Genomic DNA, 25224 nt, shown 5'->3' with positions numbered 1-25224 from the left:
CAGATTGTGGCTGGAGAGGATCATGGGGATGGGAGTCCAGCAACATCCCTGCCCTGCCCTGCCCTGCGGCATCCAGGGCCTCCGCCGAACCCTCCGCTCTGCCGACTCCTCGTTTCCTCCCCTTCTAGGTGGGCGACCCTGACAAAAAGGATCCGTTTGAAGAGAGCGGGCTGAACCTGAGTCCCACGGCAGCGGAAGCCAAAGAGAAAGTGCGGGCCAAGCGGGTCAACAAGAGGGCCCCGGAGATGGACTGGAACAAGAAGAGGGAGATCTTCAGCAACTTCTGAGCCCCTCCTCCCGCGGGCTCCTTCCTCTCCCCGACCTTCGCCATGTGCACGAATCAACGTCCCACCCTCCCCGGGCGCTGTTCCAAGACACTCCACGCTCTGCTTCCCCCCCACCCCCCCATAGGTTTGCATTGCTTTGTACACGGCAGATTTTTCAAGCCTCTTATTGTACAGAAAGTGGCGAGAGGGAGAGAAAGAGAGACTCTGAAACTTCAGGGCTCAACCCCCTAAGAGGAGAGCTGACGCTCCGACAGTAGTGAGCAAAAAGGCATTTTCTTTTCATTTGGGGTCACTTAACCTGCAATATTTAGAATATATTATTTATAGGGCCATTTTTTATATAATGGATCGTTTGAGTTTCTCCCCCGCCCCCCAATCTTTAGATATTTTAAATATTTTTGCATCGCAACTAAGAGTACATTTTCTTTCCACTTAATTGAAAGCGATGGTTTACACACCACTCCTGGCTACAGTGTTAACATCCTCATGAATGCACTGGCTGACCGTCCCATGCTTCTAAGTTTTCTCTGCGGCTTTAAGTTTGGGATTTTTTTTTTTTTAAAGGGGGAAGAGAGCACAATGTTCATCTGTTTTTGGTTAGTGCTTGAACACCCTCCCTTGAAGCCCTGCTGCACAACAAGACCTTTTCTTTGCAGATCTTTTTCCGAGCCTTGCCCTCCCCCCCCCCACTCCAGTCCCCCTTTTTAGAACAACTCTGTGTACTGGAAAGCCCTTAACCTAGAAAACATGGACCTTGGGGGGTTGCAAAATGCCACAACTATGGGTGGAAGGATGCGGAAAGTGTGCAGCCTTGCCAATATGCTGGGGACAGTGTCCTGGGCATTAAAAAAAAAAAATCCACCACCAACCCTCTCTGTGAATCCCGCCATTTACCAGCAATTCTAATCAGAATTAATTTGGGCTGTAACAAGATGCTGGAAATAGCGCCTTTTAGCCACTCTGGCAGGAAGCACAGCAAAACGATTGTGTGCACAGGGCACGGAGGGTTCTGGGGCAGCTCTTCGGGGAAGCCGTGGGAGGGGGAATCCTCCAGGCTGCTTTTCTGGAAGGCCTCTCCAAAAGTGAGCAACACGCCGTCTCGGCTCCAGTTACGTGGCCCTTTCTGCTTCTCAGGCTTCAAAGCACACACACACACTCTCACGTCATGAACGTTGCTGATCTTTCTGCAAACCATTATTCGTTTTTTCCTTGAGGCTAGTGATTTAAGGCTGGGGTGCTCTGTCGGAGGAGCTCCAGCTGCTCATGGACTCCAACGCCCATCACTTCCAAATGGCAGCTGGGGATGATGGGAATTGTAGTCCAACAACTGCTGGTGTGAGCCTGAAGTTGGCGACTTCTGGTAGGAGGTATGTGCAGTTTTCTGCCCTACAAAGGAGAGATGTTGGCAAGCAGCAGAAAGACCTTGCATGCGGCGGGTCTTTCTGCAAGCAATGGCTGGAATATGAGAGTATATGGAATATGGAATACTAATGTCCCCTGTAGCAGGGATTCCCAGATGCTGACTACAACCCCCACCATCCCCAGCTGCAATGGCCAAAGACTGTTGCAGCTGGGGATGCTGGGAGTTGTAGTCAGCAACATCTGGGAATCACCTGCTGCAGGGGACGCTGGTCCTTGCATATGACAGGCATGATGCTCTCCAAGACAGATCTTGTGCTCTAACTATGACATGTGAGTTCCGGCTCTTAATGTGCTTGAACTCCTAAACTGTTTGTTGCAAGAGAGGTGTTAAAATGAGGAATGGGCATGGAGGATGTCTCTTCTCAGAGGAGTCCATGTGTCCGCTCCCAAGTGTCCTCTGTGGCTGCTGTGAACCAGAGTGGGATGGCCCATGCCATTTCTCCCCATAGTGCATCTCTTTGCCCCAGGAGGGCTGCTTCGGGAGACGAGGCAGGACAGCCAATTTCATAGGCAGGTCTTGGATACCAGCATCACGGCGGCTACAAGGGCCAGACCCTGATGCACGGTTGACTTGCCACTGGGGTGTTCTCTTGGGCAAGCCCCACAGGAAATGATACTGGCATTGTGCAAGCAGGATTGTTCCAATAGTGAGAAGGAGGGTACAGACTGGATTGCTCGTCTCTGGCACCAAAACACCGTCCATCTAGACCTGCTAGAAAGCAGAGCAGAAAACTCTGGGAATCCTCCCTCCTGGCGTGGGGAAAAGTATCCCCTATTTAACGTGTGCATGAACAGTACAAAAGGAAGGCACACCCTCCTGCTAGTCGGGTATTGTGTGCATGTGAATGCCACCTAATGCCCTGTGCTGGGAGGAGAAGGTATATCTTTTTACGACAACATGGGAGCAGCATTGCAGAAACCGCCATCCAAATTTGGAACTGCATGTCAGAATGGGGAGGGTGGGTGGAATGCAGGATATCACCTTGGCTAATCATCTCGTCCTCATTTGGCTTGCTTACAGAGAGAGGGCAGAAGGCTGCACGGAGCTGTTTCCTTGACCACCTCTAGAGCCTCACACTCTTGTCATGACCACTTCAGAAAAGTATTAATAAAGTGAGCTGGATGGGATGCAAGTTGTTGTTGTTTTGAAAGCAGAGTGTATGCAAGTAAGAGTCACGCTCCCCTTTATTTAGGACTCAAATATAGTGTACAGTAGTAGTTAAAGGCAGGCGGTGGGATTTGTTTGCAGATGCTAGACGATGTACAAGTGCCCCCACCCCGCCCTTTGCTACAAATACATTCAGGGGCTTTGTGTATATTTCATAGGTAACTGAGCTGAAGGAAGTTGCTGTCTTCGTCGGCTTCTGTGTCGCAGAGTGAGCTGCGTCATTGTACCCTTCTCTGTATGCCAGGAGTCTCAAACCTGGGTACCCAGATGTCGCTGGGCTTCACCAGCCGCCTTTGGCCATTGTGGCTGGGGAATACGGGAGCTGAATCCCACCTGGGAGCCAGAGACATACAGGTCTCTGCTGTATGTGTTTTTCTCTCTTCTGGGCTGCTTTTTGCAAGGGCTTCTTTGGGTGTGCTTGGAGAGGAAGGCAGGCAGGAGCGTCCGCGTCCATTGCAGGCAGTGCTGTGTATGGACTCTGTTGAAAACCCCACCCAGATTCTGCCCCGTAATTCTGCCAAGCAAACTTGACGTTTGGGGTGATTTTGCATAAATGGTCTGCTTGGCTGGCTAGAGCGAGGAGCACGGAGATCCCTGCAGCCCTGCCCTCTGACCGGTGCGGAGCCTGTCCTGTCCAGCTTCTGAGCTAGCTGCTCAGGTTTTGAAGTTTGCCTCTGCAGAGAGAGGGACTAGGAACTTGGCAGAATAAAAAGGAAATGCTCTTCTTTTGGATTCCATGGAACTGTGGGGTGATTACAGCAATGCTGGGTACATTCTGCACAACTAAAAGCTGGTTTTCCAAATGTTGAAGGCGGCATCTTGAGAATTTTTACATGTTTATTTTTTTTTAAAGCAGGGTTTCCAGTATTCCTGTTAGCTGGGGAGAGCTTGGGCATATCTCCACTCCTCGTCCCCTCCCTACCCTCCAAAATTTTGCCAAAGCTTGCCACAGAATTCTAAATTGTTTTGCAGCCTGTACCACTGAAGCCGATTAAACTATGCAGAAGCAAAGAGATGCAAATGTGATTAATTTGCATCATTCAGCCTGTAGACACTGGTTCCTCCCCCCCCCCATTTTATTGCAGAATAAAATGCACATGCTGGCCCCGATCCATCTCGAGTTGTGTTCAACAAGCCTCATGTAGCAAGCAGGGACCCTTGGATCAGTGTTCTCCGTAACAGCGATTCCCTGATGTCATTGACTACAATGCCTATAATCCTCAGTTGCAATGGGATTTGGCCATTGCAGCTGGGGATTATGGGAGTTATAGTCAACATCTGGGAACTGCCCTGGACCCCCCTCTGGGTCAAAAGGCACTTCTGGCTTATTCAGCAGGAACCGAATTGAGCATCATGGTGGAATGTTTTGTGAATAGAAAACGTGGCTTCAGAAAGAAGAGTTTGCTGGGTGTTTACATTTTATTTAGCTAGACTGGCTATGACTGGAGGTCAGGAATGTGCTGCTAAGGTTGCTTGTAGCTATCGAGTCCAGGAGGAGAGACGGGATGTTTATTCGGGACTGCTTTGCTTCCCTGATGAGGATTCTGGGTTTGGTTTTCCATCGAGGCTGAAGAAATAGGGTCAGCGCCTCCTGGAAGCAGAGACGGCTCTCTTCTTCCCCCCGTGTTGTTATGGAAGGAGTCGGTGCACACATGCATGCGCGCGCACACGCACATACACACAGAGATGTCAAAATCCTTAATGGCAAGATTATCGGGGTGAAGAGCAAGGAAAAAGTGTGGGGTGGATACTAATGATGAAACTGAAATCAGGTATGCAGCTATGCACCCATACAGGTCTGAGGTCCCTCCACCCCCCCGCCCTTCCAAAAAAGTTGTTCTCTGCATATTCCACGGAATGATTCCCGGCCATTTCAAGGCACGTAGGTAGAGCTCTGTTTCTTTGCCATCCTATAAGCTCTGTAACACTTACTCAGTTCCCTGCACAGCTAACTTAGACACTCACTAAGAAGTTATACAAAGAGCTGTTACTTGCATTGTAAAAAAAAAAAAAAAAGTATACTGAAATGTCCATAATAAAACTGGTCTCTCATGTACAGTGAGCCTTGCTGTGGTGGCGTCCGACGTTATTTCTTCCGTCTGGGATCCCTCCCATTCTCCGCCTCACCGCCCCCCCATCCAGGGGTGGCTTGTCCTAACAGGCCAGGGGGGCACCCAAGGAGGTGCCGCTGCCTCTGCTTCCCGGCAGCAGCTCAGGGGGCTCCTGTCTCTCTCCCGCGCTGCCTACAGCCTGGCCATGCGTCAGGTAGAGCTCCTGCACAGCTGTGCCTGATGAATGGCCAGCCTGCAGGCAGCGTGGTCCTCGGGCGAGGCAGGAAAGAGAAAAGGCACCCAAGCTGCCAGGAAGCAGAGGCAGCTGTGCCTCCTTGGGCCCCCCCCCAGGCGCATTAGGAAAAGCCACTCTTGCCGACACCCCACCCACCCCAATTTTGTGTTTCAAAGACCCATGCTCTCCAAAGGGAGTTTTGCCCTTTTGCAGTGGAGGCCAGGAGTGCCAAGCCAGCCCTGACCTTAACTGTCCTCGCCAAAACCAGCTGGGTTGGACCCAGGGAGATTTCCAGTCGCGGTCGAGAATGCCGGTCCGCTGGCAGCCTACCGACAGGCCCACAAGCACATTTCCTCCCGCCCCCTCCGCCAACCTGCCTGTTTTCAGCTGGGCCTTGGCGGCACCAGCGTCTCAGACAGACCCTTCAATTGATCCAACTGTGTTCTACAGAGCATGTGGCTTTGTCCATGGAGGAAACCTTGAAGTCTGGGGGCCCCCCACCCTTGGGAGATCTCTCTGGTCTTCCGCAAGGAGCTGTCACGGGCCCCCCTGGAACCCAGGCTGGCCAGGAATGGCGTAGCGCCCCTACCTGTCAGAGCCCAACTCCTCTTTGCACAAGCTGCGGACCCAAAGGAATCTGGTCGGCAGCACTAGCAATGCCAGGCTATGCGCGGGTCCCAAATTTCAGTCTATGCACAGAAGATCTTCATTCCTGCAGGCCGCCTGTTCCGACGGGAAGAGCGACTCTTTCGTGGCTCAGTGCTTCCCGGAAGCTGGACAGATGTCCTTGTTGAGGCATGCACCGCAGCGTGGGCGCACAGGCAAGCAGATCTGCTGACCAAATCCGACCAACAGCCAATTTATCTCACTCCAGAGATCCCTAGGAAGGTGGGGAGCCAGGGGAGAAGAGACGTGTGTGAGTTGCAATAATAAGGAAGCAGGTTCAGGCGAGATACTGGGAAGGATTTCCTGAGTGGGCACTGCTGGGACAGTGGAACTGCCCGCCTCATGCTTCTTTGCTGAAGGTTTTCAAACTGAGGCAGAACGGCCATCAGTCAGGGAGGCTGGAGCAATCTTCCCATGCCAGCATTCTATGATTCTGTGTATTTACCGAAATCTATTCCTATCCCACCTTTCCATCAAGGTGGCTAACCATCATAGAAAGGAAAACAAAGCAAGATCGACAACTTAGACAAAGCAGATCCGCAGAAATAAACCTAAAATGCTAACTAGCACCATCAGAGTGACATATCGGGCCTCAACTGGCAGCCTGGGCAAACAGGCTTGGCCCCACAGGAAAACCTCCCAAGGCTCAGAGTTCCAAAGAGTGGGGCTGGCCCCCCAGAAGGTCCCGCTGTGCCCTGCTATACCCTCAATGCCAGAGGCCACTGCAGCTGGGGATCATGGGAGCTGTAGTCATCGACATCTGGGAATCCCTGAACCCTGAGGCTGACTCCCTCCAGGAGCATGGGGCAAGGCTTGGGCACCTTATATCGTGATATAAATATATCTTAACAGAAGAAGAGTCCTGGTGGATCAGGCCCAAGGAGGCCCATCTATTCCAGCCTCCTGTTCTGCACAGTGGTGGCCCACCAGATGCCCCTGAAAAGCCCACAGGCAGGAGTTGAGGGCAGGCCCTCTCTCTTGCTGTGACTCCCCTGCAACTGGTACTCAGAGACATCCTGCCTTGGAGGCTGGAGGTGGCCTATAGCCCTCCGACTAGTAGCTGTTGATAGACCTTCATGAAGTTATCCAAACCCCTCTTCAAGTCATCCAGGTTGCTGGCTGTCCCCACATCTTGTGGCAGAGAATTCCACAAGTGGCATTTGCATTGTGTGAAAAAGTACTTCCTTTTGTTGGTCCTAAATCTCTTGGCAATCCGTTTCATGGGATAACACCTAGTTCAAGTGTTATGCAAGAGAGAGAAAAATGTCCCTCTGTCCACTTTCTCCACACCGTGCATGGTTTTAGAGGCCTCTATCATGTCTCCCTGCAGTCGGCTTTTTTGTCTAAACTAAAAAGCTCCGGGTGTGGTAGCCTTGCCTCTTAAGGGAGGTGCTCCAGGCCTTCTTTTAAAAAAAGAAGTCAAACAAGCCAACCACACATGGAAATGCTCAGAATCCGTTCCTGCTGCTGCCGCCGCTCACCTGGGGAGCCACTTTTCCAGAGCTTGTCTGGTCGCCTCAGGAAATTTAGTTTCCTTCTTCACCCACTTCAGCCGGTTGGAAATCCTGTGCACGTGAGTGTCCACACCTGGGGTGGGGGGGAAAGCACTGTTAGAATTGGGTTGGGCAAGGGGTGTGTGGTGGTAGGAGCACCATATTGAGGGACTGGGCAACATTCCAGCCCCGTTTCAGGTAGCTGGCAAGGATCTAGGGAAGCTTTGCCTTTTTCCTGCAGCATACAGCTTGGCTCACTTGCAAGAGCCATCTCAATTTATTTGCTCCTTCTATTTATATGTAACTGGAGGAGAGCTGGTCTTGCAGCAGGCATGATTTGTCCCCTTTGCTAAGCAGGGTCTGCCCCAGTTTGCATTTGAATGGGAGACAACATGTGAGCAGTGTAAGATACTCCCCTTAGGGGATGGGGCCCCACTGGGCAGAGCACTTGCCTGCTTGCATGCTGCAGAAGGTTCCCAGTTCCCTCCCTGGCAGCATTTCCAAGGCAGAGCTGGGAGAGACTCCTGCCTGCAACCTTGGAGAAGCCGCTGCCAGTCTGGGTAGACAATACTGAGCTAGAGGGACCAAGGGTCTGACTCAGTAGATGGCAGCTTCCTAGGTTTGAGATGGCACTTTTGGGTCTTCCCAATGCAGATCCTGACATTCTTGCGCCTCCCAGAATTGAGGCCTGGAGCCCAGGGCTAGGAACGGAGGTAAAATAAGAGCCACAATGCAGCCTGTCCCAGGAAGTGGGAGCAGACAGTGGCCGGAGGCGATCCCTGTCCCTCTGGGGTCCAAGGCCCTTTCCCTCTGCGCATACCAAGCAGCCTTCCACGGAGTGCTGGCCCTGGCTCCTCTCGCCCCGTCGGGTCTACTCTGCCTGGCAGCATTCCTCCAGCTTCTGCCTCACACAGAGAGAGACGCCTCCCCCACCACCAGGGGCGGGCGCTGGGCTCTCGAAAGGGGGGGGGCTCACGAGGGGAGGTGCTTGCCGTAGGGGGCAGAGGATTGGGGCCTCAGCACAGGAACGAGATGGCTACTCTGACCCATCGCTCCTCCTGGCAAAGCTTGCAAAAGGCCAAGCCAGGGGGGAGTGGGGCTGCTGGCCACCTCCCCATCCACCCTCGTGCCATTTGCCAAGCTGGCAAGGGTCGGTTTGGAAAGGGGACTGGCCCACCCCAGGCTTGTGGGGCTGATCTGTATGCTTGAGCATGCGCTCAACCCCTGTATTAGAAATCTGTCGGTTAGGCCAGTTTTTGCTGGACTTCTGTTTATCAACTCTGCTGGTCTGCAGTGATGGTAACGAAGGGATTGAACGGAATCGGCTGGTGGGGCGAGGCGGCACAAGACCCGGGGCTCCCCGCCTGCCACCGCCAGCCCCCTGCATCCGTGGAGAAAAATGTTCCTCCTGACCCAGGGAGGCCTGCTTGCAGGGATGAGGCTCTCTCCCTCTCTCCGGCTGGCGAGGGACCCAGGTAGCTCCTCGGGCTGTGGGCGGCCGATTAAACATTAATGGGGCAGGTATCTAAATGCCACGGCGGCGGGATCCGCCTGACATTCTGCGCTCCCTCTGGTGACCTTGGTGTCCCCTGCTCCCTTCCTTCCACGGCACACCAACCAGACCCCGAGGCCCACACGTCAGAGCCCTTCACCAGGCCTCCGTGCGCCCAGGTATCCCGTGACCTATACGTCTGTGCACATTTGAATATTCATTACAGCTGGAGAAAGGCTGGCAAGCCCGGGGCTGGGAGAAGCAAGGGAGCGGCACCACAACGCCCTCTTCTGCCGGCCGCAGGATTCTGCCGAGTCCCAGACGCTGTGAACTCGAGATTCACATCATCGGAACATTGGAAGCTGCCTTCTCCTGAGCCAGACCTCCAGCTCAGCCTTGTCGACCCAGACTGGCAGCGGCTTCTCCAAGGCTGCAGGCCGGAGTTGCTCTCAGTCCCCTCTGGAGATGCTGCCAGGGAGGGAGCTTGAAACCATCTGCATGCAAGCAGGCAGGTGCTCTCCTCCCAGAGCGGCCCCATCCCCAAAGGGGAAGCTCTTCCCTTGCTCACACATGGAGTCTCCCATTCAAATGGGCCCTGCCTAGCAAAGGGGACCATTCATGCTCGCGACCACCAAACCAGCAATCCTGCCACCATTGGAGGAGGCGAGCAAACCAAAGGGGACTCCGACGAGCACAAGAAAGAGGGAGAAGGATCTGGAAGGGGAGACCCGAGTTCAAATCCCCATTCAGACATAAAACTAGCTGGGTGACTCTGGGCCAGTCACTCCTCTCTCAGCCTCACCTACTTCACAGGGTTGTTGTGAAAGAGAAACTCAAGTCTGTAGTACACCGCTCTGGGCTCCTTGGAGGAAGAGTGGGATATAAATATAATAATAATAATAACAACAACAATAATAATAATAATGGCAGGAGGTGCACCCCTGGGGCAGGGTGGGGGGTGACAGCCGTTGCCCGGAATCTAACTGCCATCACACACAAGCACAGGCTGCCCGGACTATCCTAGGAGCAGCAAGAACCAGCCGGCTCTGCGCCTGCCCCCAGAGGAAAGGTCTACTACGCCAAGGCTGCTCAACTTTGGCCCTCCTGCAGATGTTGGCCTACAATTCCCATCATCCCTGGCCACTGGGGCTGGGGATTATGGGTGTCGCAGTCCATAAGCAGCTTGCGGGAGGGCTGGGGGCTACGTTGAGCAGGCCTGGTCAACGCGGGAGGGAAGTTGCACATTGAGAGCAAGGCACGCTACCGATCCCAGAGACCGCCTGCCAGGCGAGATCCATCGCCAGATGGGCCATCTTGGGTCCGACTCCCGGCAACTTCAGCAGCTCGGCCACCGTCTGGGGGATGTCGCCGGCGTAGTCCCGCTTCAGGATGGCCGCCGTCTGCTTGATATACTTCACCTTGTTCTGCAGCAGCAGGGAGGGAAGACAGCAGAGAGAGGAGAGGCTTTGGAGGTCTCCTCGACGAGCCCTGACCCCCACCGCCGCCCCAAGAGGAGGTTTGCAGGGAGGCACCTTCACAGCCGGGGGGCAAGGGACTCATTCGGGCCCTCCGGAGGCCTCTCCGGGCTCAGCAGTGGAAAGGTGCGGAAAGGGGAAGCCTCCACTGGCCAGAGATGGCCGTGGGACTCACGGGGTGACTCTGGGCCAGTCACGTCTCTCTCAGCCTCACCTACCTCACAGGGGTGTCGTGAGGATTAAAATAACCTACCAGCTCCTTGCACGAAGAGCGGGATAGAAATGTAAAAATAAGCTAAATAAACGGAAGGGGTTCCTGCAGCTCAGTGGCAAAGCCTCTGCTTTGCACGCAGGATTCCAGGTTCTCTCCCCGGCAGCATCTCCAGGTAGGCCTGGGAGAGACTCTTTTTGGGCCCTGGAATGTGGCTGCCGGTCAGTGCAGACAATCCTGAGCTAGATGGACCAAGGGTGGGGGGTCTGCCTCAGCTTCCCGAGTACCCCACAGCCAGAAAACTCAGGAAACCAGGAAGGAAGCATGCCGCGCATCTTTCTCTGCCTCGTGGTGATCAACTCACCTTCCAAAACCCCACCGGGTAGATGAGCCGGCCCAGAGTGGCGTCATCAGTCTGCAGGACGTTGTCCACGGTCAGGCCGTGCTCCCTCAGGCGCGTCATGGCTGCCGAGGTCACCTGGTCCTTGGTCTGGCTGGAGAGCATGAGCGACAGGAGGATCTGGAAGCGGATCACCTGTGGGGCGGGGCAGGGATGGTGAGAGGCTGGAGACCCCCGACAGCAGGGGTCCCCACCTGTGACACCCTTAGAGTGGCCACACACCCCAGAATTCCGGGTTTCACCTGGATTTTAAGCATCTCACCAGGATTGCTTAGCCCACCCGGATTCGCCCAGATTGCGACTGTCATTTTTAAAAATAAGCTAAGTTCCAGACCTTGCAGAAGTGGAATTATGGAGCAAAACGTGCTGTCACTCTTCTGCTCAGAAATTATTTGCAAGCCCATTTACATAATATGCAAATTAGGCACCCGGATTTGGAAGGCCAGACTAGGGCAACCCTAGGCACTCCAGATGTTGCTGCTGCTGCTACTACGGCCACAAGAGCAGGTCTGGTGGTAGCAAGCATGACTTGTCCCCCTAGCTAAGCAGGGTCTGCCCTGGTTGCATCTGAATGGGAGACTAGAAGTGTGAGCACTGGAAGATCTTCCCCTTATTAGGGGATGGAGTCACTCTGGGAAGAGCATTAAAAGGTTCCCAGTTCCCTCCCTGGCAGCATCTCCAAGATAGGGCTGAGAGAGACTCCTGCCTGCAACCTTGGAGAAGCCACTGCCAGTCTGTGAAGAACTCTTTAACCAAAGTTCCCAAAGCGGTTTGCATAGAAAAAGAAGTAATGCACAAATAAGATGGCCCCCTGTCCCTCAAGGTTCTGACAATCTACAAAGAAACATAAGGCAGATGCCAGCAACTGCCACTGGAGGGATGCTGTGCTGGGGTTGGACAGGGCCAGTTGCTCTCCCCCTGCTCAATAAAGAGAATCACCACATTTAAAAGGTGCCTCTTTGCTCAGGTAGGAGGTTGCTAAACTACAACTCCCATCATCCTCAGCTATAATTTACGGTGGATGGGGATGACGGGAACTGTAGTTCAGCGACATCTGGAGGCCCATGGGTGGGGAACGCCTGCCCTACAAGGCTCTGGGTTGGCACGTCAGGCCTTACCTCTGGGGGAGCCTCATGATCAAAGCACTTCGCTCCCCCCATGTGGTCCACGGGGGCATCCCGCTCCTTCCTCATTTCCCGGATATTTGCCAGCTGCTGCTCCCAGTTCCGAGGCTCCCATCTCTCTTCCTTGGCCTCTGTGGTTGGGCCACTTCCTTCTGCAGATTCATAGGCGAGGTCCACTTTTCTCCTCCGCAGAAGCCTCTTTGGGGAGAGGGCGGCTGCCTCCAGGGCTTCGCTCCCTGCAGAAATGGACAGAAAGGAACTCAGCCAGCTTGCACTCTAGAGGGGGGCTCTGGAGTATGAGTCGGATTAAGCCTATTGGGAGTATTCTACTACTCTGTCCCTTAAAAAGCGGTGGAGCCTTTTGAGGAGCATGAAGTTGATTTGGGATTTAGTAAGAACAGCCCTGCTGGATCAGGCCCAAGGCCAATCTAGTCTTAAGCAGAGGTGTCCTGCTTCATGAGAGCCTGCAGGCTGGCCATGCATCAGGTAGAGCTGTGCAGGCTCTACCTTGGAGAGTAGGGATGTGCACGGAATCGCAGCAGGGAGGCTCGAAGGCGGTGGGGGCCTCCCTTTAAGAGTGAGGGAGGGTGCACTTACCCCTCCTGCCGCTCCCCCTCCGGCGTCCTTGTTTCTTGATGCCCATCGGGGCAGCTGTGACTTCCGGTCATATCCAGAAGACGAGGGCAACGGAGCGGCAGGGGGTATGTTGCCACCCTGATGAGCATTAAGTTGCCACCCTGATGACGCCGGTGGGGGGAAAGTGGCAGGAGGGGTAAGTGCACCCTCCCCCACTCTTAAAGGGAGGCCCCTGCCACCTTCGAACCGGAGGAGCTGCCGGTTCTTCGAACTGATTCAGAGGCCCATAAAGGGTGTCCGAACTGGTTCCGTACCCATCCCTATTGGAGAGCCCCTGCCAGGCAGTGCCGACAATACTGAGTTGGGTGGACCAATGGTCTGACTCGGCAGCACAAGGCAGCCAGCCACCTATAAGGAGTAAAAGTCTCATCATCTCAAGCACTCGGTTATTCCTGGGATAGAAGGACTTCCTCGACTGGCTGAATATCAAATTTGTGGGATATAACCGTTTGGGGATGATGGAGCCGCAGGCTCGGTCCCTGGCAGCATCTCCAGGTCGGGCTGGGAGAGCCTCCAGCTTGCAACTTTGGAGAGCAGAGCCGCTGCCAGTCCGTGCTGGCAGTACTGAACTGGGTGGAGCAAGGGTCCGACTCGGTAGGAGGCAGCTTCCTAGGTACTGCCTAAGAGGCCTGCTTCGGACTGCAGCCTGTCCTGTGCTGAGCAAGCGATGCTTCCCCGGCTCTGGGCGGGCAAAGCAAGAGGCAGGCGAAGCTTCGCCTCCTCCGGGATGTCTGCACGGCTGCTGCCTGCTGGGGATAATGTAGTCCCAGCAACAGCTGGAGAGCCCCAGGGTGGCCCTTCCGCCTGCCGGACGAGCTGGGGACCCCCGCCAGCCCGGCCCCCGCTGCTTGCCTCCGCTGCTCAGCCGCAGCCTGCTGGAGACCCTCCGCCCGGCGGCGGCGGCGGCGGCGCACATGGGCCGTGCCACCACCACCCCGCCCGGAACTACAAGCCCCACAAGCCCCTGCGCTCCTCCCGCCCCAACCCGGAAGCACAGCTGAGCGCAGCTTCCGGTCTGAGGGGGCGGGGGCGGAGGGGAGAGGAGGAGGTGTGGTGGGAAGGAGAGGCAGGAGGGGAGGAGGGCGAGAGAAGCGCGAAGGTGAGCCCCCCGGGAAGGTGAGCGGGGCTCGCTGGGGGGTGGGCAGCCCCTCCCCCGGTGGGAGAAATGGGGGTTGCAAAGGTGGGGGTTGCAGGGGAGGGGGCTGCAAAGGTGGGGGCTGCAGGGGAGGGGGATCTGGAAGGGTGGGGGCTGCTAGCAGTGGCAGCACCAGGAAAAAATGGAGGGGGGGGCAGAGAAAGGGCAAAGTGCATTTGTGGGTGGGTGGGCGAGCAGTGTCCCCCATCCCAGATCTCTGAAACAGCAAGCTGTTTCTCGTGGGGGGGGTGCTTGACCCTGCCCCCACCCCCTCGTGGGGGTGTGTGTGCTCATCCCCCTTCTGGAGCTCCCCTGGGCAACAAGCCCTCTTTCTCAGGTCCCACCAGGTGGGCAGGGCAGCAGAGTGGCTGACACCCACCCCCTTCATTCTGATAAAAGGAATCTTAACAAAGGTGCTTTGTGGATTATTGTTAGTAGCCGCAATCAGTTCTTCGTCTTCTCCGTCTTTCTCCCAAGGGTGGCCAGGCTGTAGCTCCCCCACTGCTGTTGTTGGTGGCCTGCTCTCCCATCACCCCCTGCATTGGGGATGATGGGAGCTGTAGTGAGCCACGGCTAGAGATCCTCGGGTGGGCAGCCCTGTGCAGAGTGCTTTGCAGCCGATGAGGCAGATCCCTGCCCCGAGGGGCTTGCTATCTAGAAACAGACACAAGGGGGGCCCAGGAGAAAGGGGTGGCCTGGGTCCCCTGCAGGAGGACAGGCAATGGCTTCTTTCCTCTAAACGCAACAACAGCAGCACCCCACTGTCAAAACACGCAGGGGAGTCTACAGGAAAACAACAACAAGGCAGTGCAGCACTATAAAAAGAATGAAAATATAATGCGGAGGATCACAGGATCGTACGAAGTAGCAGTGCATAAGGACAGCAGTGTGTTAAAACCTCGCTGGGATTAAAAAGTCTGCAGTGTGTGCATAATGGCCAGAAGAGAAATAATAGCCCAACTTCCATGGGGCTGTGTGTGCGTGTGCTGGGGTGATTGGTCAAGGGGGTGTGGCTGCTTCTCAGGGTTTCTCGTAGCCTGTTCTCTGCCATCCAGTTCTAGAGAAAAGATGGATTTTCCCTGCAGGTGGAGACTGGCTTATTAGGCCAAGGGCTTCAAAAGGTGGCGTGGACCACTAATCTGGTGCATTTTAAAACTTGTTTCGTTTGATATGCTAGAAAGAGCTCCAAATATTTTGACATTTTTCTTATTTGCTGGTTTTGTTTGCTTATTTGGCGTTTTGTGAAAAACGCATAGGGGCATCATTGAAGTCAGTTTTACGTATATGGCTGTGCTTCAGCTCATGTGCAAGGTACGGATAGGGCCCTAGCTCAGTGGAAGAGCACGTGCTTTGCATGTTGTAGAGAGTCCCCCTGAGTTCAATGCCTGGCTTTTGGGGGCTGGGAAAGACGCTTGTCTGAAACCCCCTAGCATAAATTATTTATTTACTTTTTGGATTTCTATACTGCCGTTCCAAAAATGGCTCAGGGCAGTTTACACAGAGAAATAATCAATAAATAAGATGGATCCCTGTCCCCAAAGGGCTTACAATCCAAAAAAGAAACATAAGTCACTGGAGTTCCTGTGATGGGGGTGGATGGGGCCAGTTACTCTCCCCCTGCTAGATAAAGAGAATCACCACGTTAAAAGGTGCCACTTTGCCAAGTTAGCAGGGGTAATGCAAGCTCTTCATGTACTCTGGCATATGAGGCATTGACAGTCTGATGAATTATTCCTTGGGTGTGTGTGGAGCTCCTCATGAGCAAGGACTCTCCCACACTGCCGTTCTTGGGGCTGCATGTGTATATGGATATGTGATTTGTTTATTTAGTATATTTGTATATCACTCCAAGCTTGTGTGTCTGGACAGTTTACAACAAACATAGTAAAAACAACAATTAAAACAGTTTTGAAACAAATTCACGCTACTAACCCTAACTTAGTTAAAAGCTTAGTTAAAGGTGTTGCAAGTTTTTAAAAAAGCTGTCGGAGATGGAGAGGCTCCTGTTTCAGCAGGGAGCGCATCCCAAAGCCTTGGGACGGCCATGGAAAAGGCCTGATCCAGAGTAGCCACCAGACCAGCTGGTGGCAACTGCAGTTGTTCTTTTTAATATTGGTATTATTATTTATTACTTGATTTGATTTGTATACCGCCCTTCCAAAATGGCTCGGCATATTGGTATGCTTTGGCCTCTTCAGAATGACCCAGAGATCAACCTGGCTGCTCCATTTTGTACCCGCTGCAGTTTCCCGACTACGTACAAAGGCAACCCCACATAGAGCTCACACAGGGATTTCATGGTTTTGATTTTTGATTATATTTTGTTTTAGTTTGTGAACTGCCCAGAGCTGTTATATGGGGTGGTGTAGAGATGTGATAGATAGATAGATAGATAGATTGATAGATAGGTACAATTGAGGGAGCCTCTGCATATGTCTTCAGAGCACCTGCATCAGGGTTGTTTGAGACATGCATCTTTCAGCTGTGCTCTGCCGGCAATGCCCTTCAGGGTTTCTCTCTTCTGACTGCACAGGTTTCTGGATGGTTGCCTAGTTAGTTCACAATGGCAAAGCCACAAAGCAGAGATCCTGGCCTGAAGGAGAAGTTTAAGAACCTCTTAGGCCTCGGCCAGCCCCGGCCGAACTCCAAATCGTCAGAAGGAAAGCAAACGGAGTATATCATTACAGCGGAAATTCTCAAGGTATGGAATGTGGAGATGCTGGCATGCGGCGCTTCGGCTCGGACGGGGACTCTCCTTCGTGGGCCCCCAGATGCCGTTGGACTTCAACTTCCATCCTTTGCAGCCACAACGGCCAAAGGCTATTTTTGCTGGGTTGAAGTCCAACCACCTCCAAGGACCCAATAGTGAGAACCCCTGGACTGGGAGATGGAAACTGCAGAGGCCAAAGGTGATGGTATGCCCTGGAGCGACAGGCAGAGAGAGAATACGTGGATTGCAAGCTTTTAAAAGCTCTGTGTGGGCAGTGCCACTTGTTGGGTATTTGGGTGTTCTTTTTGTCTGGGGGTGATGTGACAACACCTGAGCAGAGGTCATGAAGAGGCCGGAAGATCTTTATTACTTCCGCTATTAGGTGCATTTGTATCCTGCCCTGGCAGAACATCTGTATAGCCTCACCACATCCCTGAGAGGAAAACTGGGCCAAAGAGAGAGACCTTGGATGGTTTTAACATTCCTCCTTCTCCTTCTCTTCCTCCATTTCAGGAACTGAGCGTAGAATGTGGCTTGAACAACCGGATCCGGGCCATTGGTCAGATCTGTGAGGTAGCAAAGACGAAAAAGTTCGAAGAGGTAAGTTTCGCCGGAAGCCCCATTCCTGCTAACTTATCAGAGCTTTCTGCCGCCATAGATGTATCTGGCCCTTTATAGATGTTCTTGGGTAGAGATTGGGGGGGGGGGGGCGGGCGCGTGGGGAAAGACAAGTTTTTAAACCACAAGAAGGATTTCTCTATTCTCTCCTGCAGTACAAGAGGGGATTGGAGCCAACCGTGGGTCAGGACTTGGGGTCTGAGTGAGGGGAGGCTAACCAAAGATTTCCCCCCAGAGAAGGTTTTCCTTCCTCTTCCCCTTGGAATGGCCAGCCTGTTAGGAAAAAGGTATTAACCTGTCTAGGGAAAGATGGTTCCAAACAGAAAGACCTTGTGCAAGTTCGATTTCCTAAGGCGGAGTGCAACATCTGGGAGAGCAAAAGAGACTCCGAAGTGGGTTTATCCCCTCTCTGTTCCAGAGAGGGGTACAGTATGAAGAGTGTTGTAAGCAAGAAGTGAAGTCTGATTCATTGAGACTGGCACATGATGTGGGGTGGGAGCAGGTTCCCTTCCTAGGGATGGAGTGGTGCCAAGGTTTGAGCAAGTTCCAGTTGGGTGCACCCCCGATGACATGATAAGCAGACTTGCATGTCAATATCTGGAACATGGAGGTCTCTTTCGGGGGGGGGGCACTCTTAGGCTCCTGTAGGACTACAACTCCCATCATCCCCAGCTGTTGTAGTCCAGCAACAGCCGAGGCGCCTCAGGTTGGCAATTCCTGAGCTGCTTGAATCTGCATTTGAATGGTTAGGCATGCTGACCCCACTCTGCTGATGCAGCACAAGCCCGGAGCCCCCTTGGTTGCACAGAAGTCCTCCTTTCCTTCTCTGGTGCCTCCCTCTGTTTTCAACATCAAGCAGCCAGATGAAGCTGCGGAGCTATACTGGGATGGTTGGTGGTTATGGGGAGCAGGGGGCGTTGTGGGGGAGCAGCAGCCTCTCCTACCCCACAGGGGCTGGGAAGTATGGCTTCGGGTGACGGTGAGCCTTCTCTGTCCTCAGCATGCGGTGGAAGCTCTCTGGAAGATGGTGGCCGACATGCTGAATCCAGATCGGCCCGCGGAGGCCAGGCACGCCGTGCTGCACCTGCTGACGGCCATTATCCAAGGGCAGGTAGGCTTGAGGTGCAAACCGGGCCTCTGGAACGTGGCTGAGGTGGGTGGCCGGGAAGCAGGACTTGGGCGGAGTCCACACCCACGGGCTTCTGAGGCCGTTCCTCTTGTCTTTAAGGGCGAAAGGCTGGGGATCCTCCGAGCTCACTTCTTCAAGGTGATCAAGGATTATTCTTCGAACGAAGACCTGCACGAACGGCTCGAAGTCTTCAAGGCCCTCACCGATAACGGGAGGGACATCACGTACTTGGAAGAGGAGTTGGGTATGTCCCCTCTTCTTAGCAGCGCTTTGTGAGAGCCCTTGCTGGCGGAGGGAATTGGCCAAGACGTGCAGGTGGTGTCGGCATGCTAACTCTTAGCTGTGCTCTGCAAAGAAGCATAAGCCCTGATGGGTCTGGCATACGAGAGGCTGCTCATCACTTCCGTGAAGCGCCTCCTGGAGTCTAGAAAATAGGAGAGGCTTCACTGAGATGGCAACAGACGTTGCTTCCGGTAATTGCATTCAGCCATTCTTCTTTGCTTCCTACTTAGCTGAATTTGTCCTTCAGTGGATGGGCATCGGTTTGACTTCCGAGTTCCTCCTGGTGCTGGTCAACTTAGTCAAGTTCAACAGCTGCTACTTGGACGATTACATCGCCGACATGGTCCAGTAAGGCAAAGCTTTGACTCTCCCATCAGCTATTTGAAACCCGGCTTTATTATTTCATGCCATTTATTTGATTTATTTACGCCCCCCCACCAATGGCTCAGGGCACTTTTCAACAAATAATTGTAACTGTTTCCGTTGACAGTCTGCCTTCTCCGTAGACATTGGGTTCCCCATTTTGATGATGGTGGGAAATGCTGGCTGGAAGACGTGTGAAATCCGGTGTTCCCTCTAACAGGGACCCCCAGATGTTGTTGACTACAACTCCCAGAATCCCCAAGCAAAAGCCATGCTGCTAGGGATTCTGGGGATTGTAGTCAACATCATCTGGGAATCCCTGTTAGAGGGAACACTGGTAGTATCCATGCTGGTTCAGGCATGGTGGTTTTGCATGTGCAGCTACAGTGTGAGGGAGGGGAAGCTGTGTGGCTGGGGCAGGACAACTGGGCCTCGAGTCCCTGGCTGAGAGGGGAGGGTGGTTTCCAGGGCGGCTTGAGCCCCGTGTCCTAGAAATTATGCACTGGGGGGGTTCCGTTTGGGAACAAATCGGGCTCCGTTTTCTTTCCCTCCAGCATGATTTGCCTCTTGTGCATCCAGACGTCTTCTGCAGTTGACATTGAGGTCAGTGTTATGGGTATAGAAGAACGGCCGTTGCTAACAAGGCCTTGATGTGAGCAACCATTTCTCTGCGTGGGGCAGGGTGGGGGTGCCTGGCTTCCCCCTTTCCCTCATTCCTGAGACTCCCTCTTGGAACGGGGTTTCCTATTTCTCATCCCTTCTCAAAACCCTACAGCCCCTTAATGCCCATCCCTCATGGAAACTATCCTTAGAGTCCACGTAAGTCCATCTGCCTTGTGGTCGTTCCTTGTTGCTCTTCCCTCCCCGTTCTCTGTCAAAATGGGAATTGTGAACTCCTTGGGGCAGGGACTTGCCTCTTGCTTGTGTCGCTCTGGGAGGTGCCTGGTACGTTTTGGGGTCACCATAGAAATCCTCTGGATGCCAGCAAGAGTCTCGAAGGCTCCCGTTGCGAAAGTGTGTGTCTTCTCCCCTTGTGCCTCCAAGGTTTCCCTGCAAGTCTTGGATGCTGTGGTCTGCTATAACTGCCTGCCTTCTGGAACCCTCCCCGTCTTTATCATCACTCTGTGCCGGACCATCAACGTCAAGGAACTCTGCGAGCCGTGCTGGAAGGTCAGTGCTCTGGAGAGGAAGCAGTTGGGTCCTGCGGAGGAAAGGCCAGAAGTTCTGGGGTGTATTAGGCACCCCACCCCTGGGCTGCTCGTTGCCCCCAAAGAGGGGCACGCAGTAGTCCAATGGGATGCCAGACCCCCCTTCCCTTGTGGTGGGGAGTTCACCACTGCAGAGTCTGGAGAAGGAATCAGTAACAAGGTATAGGAATCACCAGGGCTTCTGTGTGCAGTCTCTGTGCTGGGAAAACAGGACTGGGATTTTTAACCAAGACAAACCTTGCGTGATGTTTTGCAAAACTAGTAGACGCCCCATGGCTTGATTCAGCAGTTTTGCACCAGGCTTTGTGTCTGCTGTTAACCTCGTTTTGTGCATTTTCCTGGCAAAATGGAACGTCCTTTTGGTGCAGAAGGCTCTTAATGGCTGAAAAAGACCCCTGTTTTAAAAAGTGGCTCTCTTGACATTTGCCCTTCAGCTCATGCGTAACCTGCTGGGGACTCATTTGGGGCACAGCGCCATTTACAACATGTGCCGGATCATGGAGGACAGGTACGGCGGGCCCCCTGCGGAAATCCCTTCTTGCACAGGCCCAGGAGCGAGCCTCGCCTGCTGGTGGAACAAGTGGCAACTTCAGGCCCATCCAGGCTGCAAAAGGGGACAGCTGGCCCTGGGCCACAGGATGGGGCGTTTCTCGCCATTGGGTCGGGGGTCCCATCAGACCAGAGCCCTGGGAGCCAGTAAATCTTTATCTGACATGCAACATTTTGGTAGGCTGCCGCCCCCCCCCCCCACCCCCCCGCCGCCGACCCGGCTGCATGAAATGTAAAAGAGTCTCCTGTTTCCAGACCCTACATGGCAGATGCAGCATTGCTGAGGGGAGCCGTGTTCTTCGTGGGGATGGCCCTATGGGGAGCACACAGGCTGCAGTCGCTCAAGAATTCGCCAACCTCAGTGCTCCCCTCCTTCCTGAAGGTAAATTGGAGCCTCTGGATTGCTGAAGGTCCCGGTTAAAATCCTGACCCTGCTGTGAAGTTCACTGGCTGAGCTTGGAGCAAGTGCTGGCAGTTCGTTTATTAAAACACTGGCATCCCGCCCTCGGGCCAGATGTTCTTAGGGTGACCAACAAACTAATAAGGACAATGAAAAACATCTGAACTAAAACGTATTTAAATGGCATAGTTAAGCAGCCAAAGCAACAGCAGAGCCGACTGACGTTTTTCAAGAGCCTGGGAAAACAAAAGTCTTTGCCTGGTCCCAGAAAGAGATACGAGTTGGCACCTGGCGAGCCTTGTGGGGGAGAGCATTCCACAACTGGGGTGCCACAGTTGAAAAGGCCCTTTCGCACACAGCGCAGGAGGGTCCATTTCAAGGGTGGAAGGGTCTCCAGTTATGATCTCCATGCACAGAGAGGTACCAGTGAGAACTCCCTCTCCCGGCCCTCAAGTCCCTGATAAGATAGGAGGGAGGGGAGCCCTGTAGGCTGAGCTCCTCGGAGGAAGAATGGGATGGACTCATGGCTGGTTCTTCAGATGAACAGTGGCTACCACTGTTCCCTCTTAAGGCGTGCACACGTGTGCGCGCTCACAAGTTTTTTGAAGTTCGCTCAGTCAATTTTGGATCCCACTCAGTTTGAATCAGGAAGGCTCCATTCTGAACGCACGTGCACACACATACTGTCTTGCTACTGCCACTCGGAACACAATTCATTCCGCACACAGATGGAAAAAATTAGAGAGAACACTGGCCACTTCACGCAATGATGTTGTGGCCGTGGCGGGACCATACCTGCCTCGACGTCGCCGGCGGATGTGCCGATCTACTCCTGGCATGTCCTCTAATTGTGTGTGTGTGTGTGAGGTGCGTTTGGCCTGAATCGCCCCTCTGCACACTCTACAAACCCTCCTTTAAACAGGAAGGAGGGCTGAATTGTGGGAGCCTAAGCCACCTGCGATTGCAGCTGTGGTAGTAGTGTCCCTTGGCACCCTGTAATTGTATCGCTGTAGACCTCCTGTTTTTAGCTGCAGCCTCTCTGAACGCACCCAGGCCTAGCTTCCAAGGGCTCAAAAGCTCTTCACTTGCTGGTGGGTAGCAGCCTGCTCTCTCTGGTGCCCTGTTGGTTCGTGATGCGTTTCCAGCAGCTGCTTCTACACTTTGTTGTTGTTGTTGTGCAGCAGCACTTGACAGGCTGCAGGTGCTAACAAGCTCTTTTGATTACCCCCCCCCCCAACCTAATTGGAACTAGCAAACGGGATGCTAGTCCTCTCCGGTTCAGCCTGGTCCCACTTGGTCAGCTCCTTACTCGGGGCCTTTTCCTTCTAGGCTATGACGTGTCCAAATGCTGTGGTGTCTTACGAAATAGTCCTCTCCATAACGAGGCTGATCAAAAAGTACGGAAAGGATCTCCAGGCCGTCACTTGGGACATCCTCCTGGAGATCATCGAGCGGTTGCTGCAGCAGCTGCAGGTAAGCACCAAGTCGGTTTGGGAGGCCTACCTGGGGGCCCCAAATGGTGGATCAAATCGCCAAGATGTTGTTACATGATTGATTTATCATGTTTTTATACTGCCCGATATGTACATCTCTAGGTAGTATACAAAATTTAAAATATTTAAAAGTCACCACAGATTAAAATGCACGAGACACAATTAAAAATAATAGTATAAAACAGTTATTAAAACAATTAAAATTAATTATAATTAAAAGCTTGTGAGAACAGGAGAGTCTTGAGGGTCTTCCTGAAAACAAACAGAGAAGGAACTTCTCTTATTTCAGTAGGGAGGATATTCCAAGGCCTGGGGCGGCCACAGAGAGAGCCCGGTCTTGGGTGGCCACCAGATCAGCGGGTGGCATCGTTTAGATCAGGGATTCCCAGCTGTGGTCCCCAGATGTGGTGGGACTACAACTCCCATCATCTTCAGCCACGATGGCCAAAGTGTCAGGAGCTATAAGAAACCATCTGACTCCCCACCAGCTGCCTTCTGAGTTGCATCGTCTTTTCTGCCTTCCAGACCTTGGAGAGCCAGGAGCTGAAATCCATCGTCCACGACCTGCTGACCACGGTGGAAGAGCTGTGCGAGCAGAATGAATTCCATGGCTCCAAGGAGCAATATTTTGAGCTCGTGGAAAGATGTGCTGATCAGAGGCCTGTAAGAAACCTCCTGTAACTTCTGCAAGGCTCATTTGGAGGCCTCTAAGCAAGCCCCCACTGGGAGCCAGAATCCTCTGCTTTGGGCAGGACAGTAGATGGGTCTCTCGTGAATTGGATTTTGCATCGTACCCCTAGAAAGGTGCTGCTGCTTATCTAAGACCTCTGTAGGTAGCTTGCTGTGTGTTAAAAGTGGTTTACAAAAGATAAGTCCAGCGCATAAAATGCCACATTTAAAACAAAGCCAATCCACGCAGAACAAAAACTCACAGAACATACAGCGAGAAAGATGGAACATGGCTGTCCTAGCCCGTCCATGTGGTCCAAGAGGACTGTGGTCCACAGGGTCCCACTGTGACTGCTGTGGGCACAGGGTTGCAATCCAAGGCAGGGGTTTTCAGTCTTGGGTCCCCGCTGTTGCTGACTGGAGGGCATACCCTCAGCTCTTGCCTGCTGGCTTCCCAGAGGCATCTGGTGGGCCACTGTGTGAAGCAGGGTGCTGGATCAGATCGGCATTGGGTCAGATCCAGCAGGGCTGTTCTTCTCTCGCTAGCTACCATAAACCTTGGCCATTTCTTAGCTTTTTTTAAAGCATAGTTTGTAAAAGTGATCTGTGCAAGGGGGGCAAGAACATATGGATAGAGGAACTGAACCCAGCAACAAGGGTCAATTGTGCAAAATGCTGTGGGTTCTTTTAATTGATCAAGAGGAGTCCTGTTCGGACATCACGTTCAACACTGGTACAAGAAGTGCACAGTGTGCATAGACGCAGATCTGTACACAGGTAATTAACATGTGATGTTGAACGCAGGTACAGCAGCATGCTTCATATCTACATCCTGCATCTCAGGTACAGTCATTCATACAAACATATGTTCGAGTGTAGAGACATCTGGACACTTGCACAACATAATGTCTGGATTTTTTGCGATTTCTGGTTGCTCTCCATTTGGGAGCATCCTCCTTGTTAAACTTGAATGTTTCCTAAGCTCTGGCCTTTCCTCCTCTATTGCCTAAAAGGAATCTTCGGTTCTGAACCTGATAACATACAAAGCTCAGTCCATTCACCCTGCAAAGGACGGCTGGATCCACAAGCTGCAAAGCCTGATGGAGAGGTTCTTCAGGTAGGAGCCCACAGCTCTGTTTATGGCTCTCCATCCTCTGCATCTTGGCCACTAGCCAGAGGAAGGGAATCGTGCTCTGAACTGCCTGCTCAGACCCTGCAAATCTCAGATTCTAAAAGTGCGTCTACCTTTCCCGTAATTCTACTAGTTCCAGGCTATAGTTCCGGGTCTTGCAGATGTTCACCTGATTGGTGGTGTCCGCAAAACTACTCATATTATTTTTTTGCTGAAATCTTATTTATGTGAACAAGTATGATGGGAGAATGTGGACTGCCTCCTTTTGTTTTAATTGTCCACCTAACTTTTGCTCCTTAGGAATGAGAGTCGGAGTGCTGTCCGTATCAAAGTGCTACACGTCCTGTCTTTTGTCTTGAGCGTCAACCGGCAATTTTACGAGGTAGGCCTTTCGCATTTTGCCCAGGAAATATTCTGGTGGTGGCGTAGCAGGGCCAAAGGCCCTTGCAGCGGAGGGTGATGGGAGTTGTAGGCCAGCGACATCTGGAGACCCCCATTTGAGAATCCCTGCCTTTCACTGGGGTATCCAAGATCCCATAAAGATGTTCACGTACTTGTTTTGCCAGCTGTTAAGATAGCAACCTCCAGCCCTGTTTGCATTCACCAGCTGACTAACGTCTTGTCCTGTGGCAGGAGGAGCTGATTAACCTGGTGGTCATCTCCCAGCTGGCACACATCCCAGAAGATAAGGACCACCAAGTCCGCAAGCTGGCCACCCACTTGCTGGTGGACCTGGCCGAGGGCTGCAACACCCATCACTTCAACAGCTTGCTGGACATCATAGAGAAGGTGAGGCAGCGGTTGGCTCAGCAGCTGTGTCTGCCCAGCAGAAGCTGGAGCCCCTCTAGCGTTGGGGAGGGGTCTGCACCACGAAGA

The 25224-nt window shown here is 53.2% G+C and overlaps 3 protein-coding genes across 9 annotated transcripts in view; 2 read left to right on the top strand and 1 right to left on the bottom strand.

Moving 5' to 3' along the window:
* NHERF2 (NHERF family PDZ scaffold protein 2) overlaps positions 1–4939 on the top strand; it is a 53464-nt gene extending 48525 nt beyond the window's left edge. For both annotated transcript variants that reach the window (XM_053276114.1, XM_053276112.1), the window contains one exon: positions 129–4939. In XM_053276114.1, the coding sequence (XP_053132089.1) occupies positions 129–287 (159 nt within the window). In that variant the 3' untranslated portion in view covers positions 288–4939. The remainder of the gene's footprint in view (positions 1–128) is intronic.
* NTHL1 (nth like DNA glycosylase 1) lies at positions 3575–13634 on the bottom strand. 2 transcript variants are annotated; one of them, XM_053276115.1, is made up of 6 exons: positions 13513–13634; positions 12019–12260; positions 10865–11035; positions 10079–10238; positions 7311–7416; positions 3575–6043 (listed from the first exon to the last, which is right to left on the bottom strand). In XM_053276115.1, exons 1-6 carry the CDS (start codon positions 13574–13576, stop codon positions 5920–5922), a joined length of 867 nt encoding a protein of 288 aa, XP_053132090.1. In that variant the 5' UTR covers positions 13577–13634; the 3' UTR covers positions 3575–5919. The 2 variants fall into 2 exon arrangements, with proteins under 2 accessions (XP_053132090.1, XP_053132091.1); XM_053276116.1 differs by lacking the exon at positions 13513–13634 and adding an exon at positions 12622–13467.
* A 57-nt stretch (positions 13635–13691) lies between these two features.
* TSC2 (TSC complex subunit 2) overlaps positions 13692–25224 on the top strand; it is a 41001-nt gene continuing 29468 nt past the window's right edge. For 4 of the 5 annotated variants that reach the window (XM_053275944.1, XM_053275943.1, XM_053275941.1 and 1 more), the window contains exons 1-15: positions 13692–13759; positions 16329–16496; positions 17019–17105; positions 18124–18234; positions 18352–18496; positions 18765–18882; positions 19452–19500; positions 19942–20067; positions 20540–20613; positions 20910–21036; positions 22384–22527; positions 23073–23210; positions 24230–24333; positions 24649–24730; positions 24982–25137. In XM_053275944.1, coding sequence (XP_053131919.1) covers positions 16359–16496; positions 17019–17105; positions 18124–18234; positions 18352–18496; positions 18765–18882; positions 19452–19500; positions 19942–20067; positions 20540–20613; positions 20910–21036; positions 22384–22527; positions 23073–23210; positions 24230–24333; positions 24649–24730; positions 24982–25137 — 1599 coding nt within the window. In that variant the 5' untranslated portion in view covers positions 13692–13759; positions 16329–16358. Of the gene's footprint in view, positions 13777–16328; positions 16497–17018; positions 17106–18123; positions 18235–18351; positions 18497–18764; positions 18883–19451; positions 19501–19941; positions 20068–20539; positions 20614–20909; positions 21037–22383; positions 22528–23072; positions 23211–24229; positions 24334–24648; positions 24731–24981; positions 25138–25224 lie in introns of all 5 variants that reach the window. The other variant, XM_053275942.1, reaches the window with a different exon arrangement.

This window comes from Hemicordylus capensis, chromosome 13 (genome assembly GCF_027244095.1).
Source record: "Hemicordylus capensis ecotype Gifberg chromosome 13, rHemCap1.1.pri, whole genome shotgun sequence".
NCBI classification, from domain to species: Eukaryota; Metazoa; Chordata; class Lepidosauria; order Squamata; family Cordylidae; genus Hemicordylus; species Hemicordylus capensis.
The sequence above is the reverse complement of the archived record's forward strand: the minus strand, read 5'-3'. Positions and strand labels throughout refer to the sequence as shown.

What these genes read in the sequence shown, in the direction of transcription:
- NTHL1 (XM_053276115.1), bottom strand. Translation starts at nt 13,576, where the DNA reads ATGTGCGCCGCCGCCGCCGCCGCCGGGCGGAGGGTCTCCAGCAGGCTG. An exon ending in ACCCGGTGGGGTTTTGGAAG is followed by an intron (nt 10,239 to 10,864) that starts GTGAGTTGATCA and finishes CTGCTGCTGCAG; the next exon opens with AACAAGGTGAAGTATATCAA. An exon ending in GCAGGCGGTCTCTGGGATCG is followed by an intron (nt 7,417 to 10,078) that starts GTAGCGTGCCTT and finishes CCCCCACCCCAG; the next exon opens with GTGTGGACACTCACGTGCAC.